We start from the raw sequence: 11,019 nt of genomic DNA, 5'->3' as shown, positions 1-11,019 counted from the left end.
AACACAGAAAACAAAATCTTTGTTAAATATCACATTATAATTAATTAACGGTGCTGAAAGCAAGAAGCAAGTAAATATTGTCCAATGGAATTGTTAATAAAGCGAAGCAAAAACTAACCGGCTTATTAATGGTTAAATATCGCATTACTCTAAACATGATTTGTGAGACAACCGTTTATGCGTCAGGTCTCTTCGGGCAACGTGAAGTATCAGATTCCCGGCTTTGGCGTTCTTGAACATTTGCAATGCCTTGGCGTGCGTTAGGCCGTCTAACGAGGAGCCGTTAATGGCTAGAATTTCGTCCCCCGCTCTCAGAGTACCTTTAATAACATTAGCAATGAAATATGGAAACTATTTTTTCCTCGTTATATTATGTCTTTCATCGTCATTCCTTCTCGTATATTTTTATTCTCATCTTATTTAATCTAATATTTTAAGATAAATCGCATATAATGTCTCGATAGAAAAAAATACCTTCTTCCGCAGCTTGTCCATCGGGCATAATATCTTTCACGAAGATACCCATGCGCCCTTTATTGCTGTCCACACCTCCAACGATGGAGAAGCCCAATTTCTTCGGAGCACCCTTCGTTAATATGATCGTCAGCAGATCCATGGTTAAACTAGTGCCTCGAACGGCGGGAGCTTCGGCGCTTCGTTTCCTCACGATCTGGAACTTTTTCATCCCCGTTATTTTCCGATTAGTGGTAGCCTCATCAACAGCATGAGATGCATCAGTGTTCGTCGGAGATGATGCACGGAAAGCCGGCTGAAATTCGGTTTTCTGATTCTTCGAGACCCACGAGTCGGGATCGCTTCGCGTTCGTGACAAGACGTCGCCCCAGGTGTCGCCGATTTTCTTCGGTTCTCTCGCGATCTGCAGCTCGACCGTGCCGACGCAGCTTCGCAAGGCGTTTCTCGCCTCCGCCATCGACATACCGCGTATTCTACGTCCGCAGACTCGGACGATCTCGTCGCCGATACGAAACTGCTTCGATCTAGCCGCCTCCCCGTCCGGATCCATCCTGGCGATCACGTAAAACGGTCTGACTGCCTCGCATCGCTCCACCGAGATACCAAGACCCGCTGTGTGGTTCACCGTGAGTTTCATCGTTCTCAATTCGCGTCGTACTAGGCTCTCGTTGACAGTCTTCGAAGCTGTGGAAGGAGCGGACTCGCAAGTGTTCAATGTCAACACTCTTTTCGCCGTGTTCTTCGTCACGTCCGTTGTATCTAATTCCACGATGGAACGTGATCTCTTCGGACTGTAATATCGTAGCGGCTTAGTCATCCTCTCAGATAAAGGATAGATTTTATTAGCCGGTGGACTGTCATTACATGGAGGCGCAGCGTGGTCTAAAAGCTGTAGCACACTCGGACTAGAGCACTTGCGATTTCTATATTTCTTGTCCTTCAGCAAATTCTGAAATTTGGCCATCTGAGACACATGATTTACTGGCGTTACACAAGATTTTTTCTCGTCGAAATTGACTTTCGTTTTAGTATCATCGGTGCTACGCACATCAGCATCGTCGGAAACGTCACATTGTGTCAGAGTAACATCGAAATTATTACTCTCCGTCACTTGGAGTTTCGTTAAATTCTCGCGTAGCCGAGCAGAAGACGCGGAAGATGTTGGCTTTTGTACATCCTCCTGACACTGCGGAAAGAAATCCGCTTCCCTCTTAGAATAAGTTCTCGTTAAATTTGGTTGATATTCTGTAAAATCGGCGAAAGTATCATCGTCGCAGCTATCCGTATCGTCTTCCGACATTAAAATGGTAATTTGCGTTGTAGTTGAATCATTGAAGGAAGCATTGCTTGTCGAGGAATTGACAGCGACATCGACTTTCTCGACTGTCGAAGTGCACGTTTCCGATGAATCCGGCTCGATCGCTGCGTCTTTTTTCCGCATCGGTGCATCGCTACGGAACGGAAGCGACAAACCGTGATAATCGTCGGACGTTAACGAAAAACTACGCGGTTTCAACAACGAAGGCAATGCCGATTTTTCACTGTCCGGTGAATCCGCGCCGGCTCTTGTACTATCTGAATCGTAGCCACTTTCATCGCAGCCTATGCGCAGATTGCTCAGCAGATCTTCCAAACCGGTCAGCGCGGTGGAGGGTCCACGGGAATGACAAACATTTTCCTTAATTTCGTTGACGGGAGCAGAGTGATGATCAGTCATTCGCATCGAGGCGCTCTTTGTCTCTTCCGTAGAGCAATCGGAATTGGAGATTTGCTGCGAATTCGTTCCAACGTTCTCCAGTGTTTCTTTCACGAACGTGTCGCCTCGATGTGTCTTCAGAATTTCCTGATTCTTGAGTATATAATCCAAGACTCGCCGCTGCTCTTGAAGATCCTGAATGCTACGACTAAGCTGTAACTTCTTTTGACGAAGGAACGTTTCTCGATCGATCCCAGCGAATTCGCGAGCGTCGATATTGTCGGAGCAGAAGCCTCGAAGCGGAATTTTCTTGATCGCACCTTCGCTCAGAGTCTTCTCCATCGGGCAGTGTCTGATTTCGATGATGTCCTCCTCCTGTATCGTCGCGTTTCTCGCAGAGTTTTTGGAGTTGAACGAATGATCTCCACTAGTCCTAAAGAAGTTTCTCAACGATTCCACCCTGGGAATTCTCTTTGGCCTCGGAAACTCGTTATTACCCTAAAAGTGCCGATTAGTCAGAATAACATCTTCCGCGCAACGAGAGATTTATTCGATCAACATCCTAGCTGAAGCGATTATGCGCACGCATATAACGCGTGTTAAAATATTATTATATTTTACGTTTTCTTTCTCGTTCGACGTTTCATCATAGCTGCTTTTCCGATGCGGGCTCCATCGTCGTCGCCGTCGCGATACCGAAAGCAATTCGGAACTGTCCGACCTCTTCATTTGGTCCCATCTCTGACCCATCTTTCGTCCCCAAGTCGAAATTCCTTTCAAGCACGAGCAAGAGTGCAAGATTTGATTTTATAAGATCAATCAAAATTATCAAAATTAATCTTTACTATTTTAAGATGTCAATCAAGATTAATGTTTACCATTAATTTTTACTATTATAATGCTAATACATTTTTTTACTATTATAATACTAATACATTTACAATGAAGTGATATACACTGATACAGATGCAAAGCATGTGTACGCATCCACTGTTGTAATATTGTAAATATTAATAACTTATTATATTCCTACCTTTACGAGTTAGAATAGAAGAATCCGATTCTTTTTGTGTGTCAACATTTTTAAGCGGAAGAGGATCTTCCAATCTGTCGTCTGTCTTCGATTTCTTTTCCGATATCTCAAGAGGATTACTTTCGACAGTAGCAGCAATATCTTGAGAGATAGGTATAGCAGAAACAAGCTGTGGACTCGTATCGACTGCATAACGTTTGAAAAGACGCATTGTTAAAGTGTGCTGCAAGTAAAATGATTTACTGATGTTAATATAAATCATAATATATTCAAGCACTGGTAAAAATATGAATAGCAAATATATTATGCAGTTGATATAAATATAATTTGAACCATCACAGAATCTCTATTTTTTCCTTTTCTTTCTTCAGCTTATTTAATTCAATGTAAATACTGTAATGTTGAAAAATTACATATTGAGTAAAAAACGTCTTTCAAATTGAAAAATCCTACGGTATCAGCTACGGTAAATTCTACGGAACACCCTGTACGTATGAGAGTAAGAAAAGCAAAGAAAGGAGAGAAACATGGAAGGGAGACTTCGCGAGACAACCTCGGACTTCCTTGAAAGGTTTGTCGTCGAATGACGTCAGCTCTCGTCCACGAAACGGTCGCCATCGCGTATGTATGTACATCTGTCGCACGCCCGTATGTCTGTTTTTGAAAAGGAGCAAAATGGACCGCGAGAATACCGCAGGTAGGACAACGAACCCGCTTATATGTTCTCTTCCTTATATTCCTTATTTTCTGTAGTCACATCGCGATTCTTCTCTCTCACGCGATTTGTTTTATCAAATGTTATCTTTCACAACCTTGTTTTACTCGAATAATAATTATATTTGTGTATTTTAATATTATTTTTAATCTAGTATTAATAATAAATTTTAATATAACAATATCTAATAATTAACAAAATTTACAACAAGTTCCAGAAAAGAGAGAGAATATTGTATGTGTTATCTATTGTATGTGTTATCTATTGTATGTGTTATCATCTAAGAGAAAATACAGCTGCATAAACTAGGACTTAAACTGAGAGCATTGGTCAAGAGTATATTTAGAAGAGAACAAAGTAACGGTTGATATCTTCGATGCAATCTAAGCGATTGCAAATTCGAGTGGAGAAAGCAAAGATCTATCTAAGGCTTTTCAATTAGAATGACAAAGCTGGATAATATCTTACATATCGTACTAGCAAAATAAATGCCTTTAACTGTGTTCAATTGTATAGAAATATTCGCCTGAATTTCTATCATTAAATTGCATCAAAGAATAAGCAATAATTATTTTTAGTCAAAACGTTTTCGTTTACAAATTTTCTTTTACAAGAATAAAATAATTTTATATTTCTTTGCATAATTTTATACGTGTTGACGTTTTACATGGAATTTGTTGCGAAACAGTGAACTGAAACTGTCAACATAGCGGAGTCAGAACCAAGTCCTAATTTGGAACTTGGGTTACGACACAGCCTCTTCGTTTTTCGTGCGATTCGAGGCTACCAATACTAAATTAATGTTCATACCTTTGCTAAAAATTTGATTTCCGCTTCAACAGTAAGAAAAATTTCTCAAAATAACACAATATATATAAAAATAAATATATATTTTAAAATATCAGAATTTTTAAATCGAATAGTTTGACAGATCATAATTTAAAAGTTATATTAATTACTCGAAAAATACTTATATATAAAAACATAAAAAAATCAGTTACATAAGGAAATATAAATAAATAGACAAAGAGAAGATTACTGATATGTTCTTTGCAAGGTTCGCGTTAGCCCTCGCGCTTTCACTGCTAGACACACCTGACTCTTCGCCAGCTATGGGAACCTGCCAGGCCTTTCGGGAAGCGCTATACGTGCCAAGGAGCAGATGTCCATTGTCCTTGCGAAAGAGGGACAGCAGCTACCCTCATCATTTCATCGATTAGACATATAGTTTCAGGTAATAACGAGACCGCTGGTGTGCGCGTGCGCTCTATAGTTTCTCCTACAAAATCATAAATTTGTCTCCAAAATTCCGGAGGCCTTGATGAGGCCTCGGCTCCGAAAAATATAAGCGCGATTCCTTCGACGAATCGGTCGAAGGAACGAAATCGGTGCCACGCATCAACGTGAAATACGGTAAATATCTCGGTCGCCCGCGCGATGAATCTCTCTCTCTCTCTCTCTCTCTCTCTCTCTCTCTCTTTCTGTCTGTCTTTAGTCTCCTCCTTAATTCCCGGCATATATCTTTTCCATATTTTTTTACTCTTCACCAAACGGTCCCGTAGAAAGTAAAACTATCGGCCTGGAGGCTGCGTGTCCTCGAACGGCGCACAGTCCGGCATACATTCACTACACGAATAATGCAGACAGATCATTTTCTAAAGATCTCGTGAATTTGATAAAAAAAGTTGCGAGTTAATTGATAATTGACATAGAGAGTCCAGGCTTTCTCGAGTTAGATTATCAATAAGTAGATCCATTTATAGTTGAATACAAACTTTATTAAATGTATTTTTATATACTCTCTTTTTTTGGTCATACTTAAACTAGGAGCGAGGGATAATTTGTGCGCAAAGTTCAATTTCCCCTCATGCAGACATAAAAATGATGAGGTTCATATAAGTGCACGTAATTATGAATGCTATGTGAAGGGTAAAAGTGATGTGTGCACCTGCGAGTCCTTATGTTTAATACGAGAGGTAGAAAAGTCATCTAGAGAGAGTCTATAAATACATTATAAATATTAGAGACTCTTTATCATATATTTTTCTAAGAATAAAATTTCATAAAAAATAATATTTTTATTATAAATGATAATATGAAATTTCTAGATATTCTCTGTATGCATCGCCCTCAAGAATTAAAACATAAAGCTTCTTAAAAATACCTACAATTATTAATATTGCATTTCTCGGCTGTCCATCAGAGTGTTAAAGGGGCGTGTTTAATTTCACAGAATAAAGTGCGCATACTGCATAACAGTAATGCATCTTGCACATCGCTTATGATCTTATACCGTTATCTTGAAATAGGTGAGTTCGCGGTATATAATGCATACATAGTGCATAGTGTGTATCTACTAGTTAATCATGTTGTTTATAATATTAACTGCCAACATGATCGAACAAAATAGGTTGCGCATGACTTACGACAATAAAGCTTTCTGCGGATCGTGCAGTTATTTGCGAAATATTTCTGTCTTATCGTTGAAATGTTCATTCGTGTGCACGGTTATTTATGATACTCATATCGATTTGGTGAATATTTATCCGAACGCATAGTTCAAAAGCACGATATTAAATACATTGTGTGCAATGAGTAACGTGTGTAATATTAATATATAATGCGAGTTATTCTATGTATATATATGTACATATACTCTTATAGATACATATTTATAAGATCCCTTCTCTTGATTACATATAATTGCAATGTTAAAATAGTTAAAGTTCTTTAAATATGTTCATTTACATGGAAAAAATATGATTCATATTGTTAATGGCCTTAGAAATATGTTTGGTAGATATTACACTTGGTAGATATTATTTGGCCTTGGTAGATATTACAATATCAATGTGATTCCATGTTTTATCTGTAAAGGATATATATAAAACAGCCGATATTGAATACAATCAATATTGAAAATATATGATTTAGATATTGTTCGATATAATGCATTAGAGTTAAATTCACATAGTATACACGACGTTTGTTTACATCAGTGTCCTCTGTCAGGAATATGTTATCTAGTAACAATTAAGTACGAACGCGTAAAGCTATGAAAAAGGATGACAAAGCATTCAATATTATACAATGTTATCAGTAAATAATTAACTTTTCTAATTATTTTCTAATGTAGAAAAAGACAAAAATAGACTTTTCCTGTAATCAATTATCAGTTTAAATTTATTTCGAAATGCGATATCGCGGAAGCAGCGCGTACGATAAATGACAAACGGAATGGAGGATAAAATAGTAAGTACACCGTGACCGAAGATCCTTCTTACCTTCGATCAAGGAACGTTATTGCTCGTCGACAGCGCGAACATAATCTTGTGGTGGAAGCGATACGTCATCGGTGATTCGCACCTAATTCTCGATTTTTTATCACGCGTCCGTGAATGCGGAAATGCACTGATAAACAGGAAAACGGTCAACGACACAACAACAAGGCCGTCCGTTTCGGAGCAAAGCCGAGGCGAGGAGGGACGATACCGATATCTGCCACTGATCGAAAGGGAAGAAGCCCCGTTCGCTCGACCTGTTCACCGACAAGACTCGCTCGAAACTGCCGGCATCACAGTCGTACCGATTACGCGTGGCGCTACCTGCACAGGAACACAATCCTTTTGCCCCTCCTTCCGTTTATTCCTTGTGTTTTTTCCTTTTAACAATTATATGAATAATATTTTTATCTGTGTCTTTATCCGCAGTGAATACCAACGATAGTAGTTATTCCTTTTCTATTTCTCTTCGTTAACTTATAGCCTGTGAAAAATCCTTCTTAATAATTCTATAAGCGCACATATTTCATAGCGAGAGGAAGCAAGAGATTTTGCTTTCCAATCTTTTTATAAAGCTACCAAGAATATTGTGCATTAAAAATGTATTAAATGCGGATGCAATAAAAAGACGTTGGATGCTATTTTCAATAAAATTATCGTTCAACTTGAATGCAAGAAGTCGGGCAAGTGTGAGAAGAAGATGCGGGGAGAAACAGGTTCTAGATTCATTCACATCTCTCGCCGAGGCCTTGAGTCGAGCAAAAAGCGATTCCTACCATAGACTCATCTTGTAATTCAACATGGCTACTGGCGAGAACAAGTACAGAAGGGTGTTTGATGCAACCAGCGATACAGAAAATCTGCTCTTCTTATTACCGACAAAAAACTTATATACCTGTTAATCAATCCTGTGTTATTCAGAGACACTAAAACGTAGAGATGTGCGTGGGTAACGCATGAAACATCGGCAAGGAACACTTTGACATGGCCTACGCCTTCCTCACTAATCTCACATGTGATCAAGCGAGCGATAAATTAATACCAGAAGCACGGACAAATACAGAACATCATGTTACGATATGGAGCGTTAATTTATGATACAGCCAAAAAAGTAGCGATCTCTTACGTCATAGTAGCTTGATGATTTCATAAAAATATAAAAATCGAGAGTCTTCGTTTTCGTTTTCATTTTTATTCTAATAAACGCGCGTTGCGTTTCCTCACCGGAAAAGCGTATGCGTATAATCGGATCCCACGAGCGATACTCCCGAGAGCAATTAACAATAGATCCAGACTTCGAAGAGGTCGTACAGTTCGTGGGCAACCTTCCTGAATAAATTAAAATCGATTGCACAAAAAGAAAAAAATCCACGCCGACGTCGACGCCGACTTATTTAGCAATCGGTGAACGATAGGCAGTGTAAAACCTATCTATAAAAGCAGCTCCTCTCTCCTGGCTGTAATATCCAGCCGCAATCATTACGTCCTCAGTTACACGCGTTTGTTGTTCTCATCGACTCAATTACAAAGCTAATTAAATGTACGGTCGTCGCACTGTACAATTAAGGAAATAATTAAAACGTTGATCGCTCGTAAAATGATTATGAGGAATCCGTAAGAGTTTTATAATTAACTCAAATGAGAATGTTTTAAGTGAGAAATATTTTAATGGCCGTGTTTTGCATATTATTAGTATAAATTTGAAAAAATGTATATATGTTTATACTAAATTTATATTTAATTTAATGCTATTTGTCTGTTTTTATGAATTTCATTTTGATCTTTAATTCAAATTAAAAAATTTATTTTTTTAAATTTTATATTCATGATCATAATATATGTAAATATATTATATATAAAAATATTCATGAATCGAATATATCTCATGCACAATAAACGTTTTAAAAGTAGTCGAAATGTTTAGTGATATTTATACTCATACGTTTTGTTCATATTTATTTGAATCGCTTGAAAAGACCCTGTTTGAAAATTGCGAATGAAACGATATGCATGTACTACCATTCAAATCGATTACCGGCTTCATCAATGTTTCACGAGTGCTCGACCAAACAATTACTTCGAAGAATACATATAACTGTAACGGACTTTTGTTAACTCTTGACTGTGGGTTGTCCCCAACGAACTTCCATTCGCTCTCGACGATGCCCACGATGGTAGTCATTTTACGGATCAGTAACTTCTCAAATTATTCAACCGATAACGATCTCGATTCCAATGTAAATAATCGATAATCTATCTGATGTTCGCTAGACAAGTTCCGCTTTATTCTAAACAGCTATACAAATGTAAACGCTTTCGTGCAGGTAAAAGTAAATCGCGAAAATAATAAAAAATTTTTCATTTTTATCCTTGTTTTATTTTCAGACAAATATTAAATTTCTTTTAAACACAGGAAGTCGATATATACGCATGACACGTGCTCGAGTTAATTGATAGCTTCATTTGATGGCACGCGCCACGTGTCTTCGAGGGGTGCCTTTGGGCACCCTCGCAGTCTTACAGAAAAATAGATTCATCGTACCGTGAAAAATTAATGTTCTTGACGGGGGAGAAAAGCAGTAACGCATTATTAGTGCAATATCATGCAGCGCAACCCTTTTACGCAAAGTACACACGGAGAATGGATGGAGAAGTTATAAAAAACCTAGAATGTATAGAACGAAACTCTTGACAATTTGGGGCGCGTGACATTTTGATACACCAACCAACGGATGTTAGCAGTCTGGTATACGCATGCGGATGTCTACACGTCTACATCTCTCGCTCTAATGATTCCACCTGGGTTCGGATATATATATCCGTGGGTGGTCTCCATCGTGCGCTTGAGAAGTTACGCCAGGTGTAGATTAAAAGAAGAAAAGAAGCGAGTTTACCCTCGGTAACAATATCGTTCGCAAAATTCTTATTTTTTTAAACTAGTTTCTACAATATTTCTTTTAAATAAATTTATAAAGAATACGGCTCTATGTATTTAACAACATGATAATTATGAAACGAGCGATAAGAGCCTAAAAACGCGGATGGTAATGCATAATTTTTTTTTTCCAAACATTAATTGTTCGCGAAATTTTTTTTTTTTCTTAATATTTCTTTTATTTACGATCAAAATTAATGATCTATTTTTTTCAGAAGAAAAATAGAAACGTCTCTCGAAATTTGATTATCTCAAAGCTGTAAAAATATTTTCTATCTGCGATCGAGATTACTAATCGTCGTTTTTCCGCAAGAAAATTAGAAATGTTTCTCTAAAGTTTTCAAAAATATGTTGTAAAAATATCCTCAAAAAATTACAAAATCGAATTGATTGGCGAATACTCGGGCAAGAGTGGGCAGAAATGGCAGGAACAATCCTCTGCATTCGCAGTAAATTTGATTGTTCGGAGGCAGGGCGGCCCACGCTGTCCGGTCCGTGAGCTCGCCACGGGGAAACGTTGCATTCTTATCGTTCGAGAAACTAGCATAGCACGTCTACAGGCGTCATGTGTATGTGTATCGGCTAGTTGTCTCTTCTAACAATACAATAACGATGGAAGGCGTCGCTCGCGGGCAAGTCCGCCTAGTACAGTTTCTCAGGTACAAACCTATCGACGCGTCGTGACGGTAAAATATTGCGCTTACGCGAGGCCTCGTGCGAAATGCCCTCTTCTCGTAGGATATCACTTCCGGGTATCTTCAATATGACGTTTCTAACGTCGATTCGCAAACGCGCCCCTCGATATTACAACATTCTAAAAGGTTGTGTAAGATCGTAAATGTGAGATAATTTGAATCAATTTTGCATCCGTCTTCCCTTTCTCTC

General features: G+C 38.4%; 1 protein-coding gene across 3 annotated transcripts in view; it reads right to left on the bottom strand.

Moving 5' to 3' along the window:
- LOC105253478 overlaps positions 1 to 11,019 on the bottom strand; it is an 82,762-nt gene that overhangs the window by 112 nt on the left and 71,631 nt on the right. The window contains exons 1-5 of one of the 3 annotated variants that reach the window (XM_011261548.3): positions 7,203 to 7,524; positions 3,204 to 3,426; positions 2,792 to 2,943; positions 475 to 2,668; positions 173 to 320 (exon numbers count right to left, since the gene is read on the bottom strand). In XM_011261548.3, coding sequence (XP_011259850.1) covers positions 173 to 320; positions 475 to 2,668; positions 2,792 to 2,943; positions 3,204 to 3,414 — 2,705 coding nt within the window. In that variant the 5' untranslated portion in view covers positions 3,415 to 3,426; positions 7,203 to 7,524. Of the gene's footprint in view, positions 1 to 118; positions 321 to 474; positions 2,669 to 2,791; positions 2,944 to 3,203; positions 3,427 to 7,202; positions 7,525 to 11,019 lie in introns of those variants that run through there. The other 2 variants (XM_011261550.3, XM_011261549.2) reach the window with 2 other exon arrangements.

Source organism: Camponotus floridanus, unplaced genomic scaffold, assembly GCF_003227725.1.
Source record: "Camponotus floridanus strain SB8 unplaced genomic scaffold, Cflo_v7.5 scaffold49, whole genome shotgun sequence".
NCBI classification, from domain to species: domain Eukaryota; kingdom Metazoa; phylum Arthropoda; class Insecta; order Hymenoptera; family Formicidae; genus Camponotus; species Camponotus floridanus.
The sequence above is the reverse complement of the archived record's forward strand: the minus strand, read 5'-3'. Positions and strand labels throughout refer to the sequence as shown.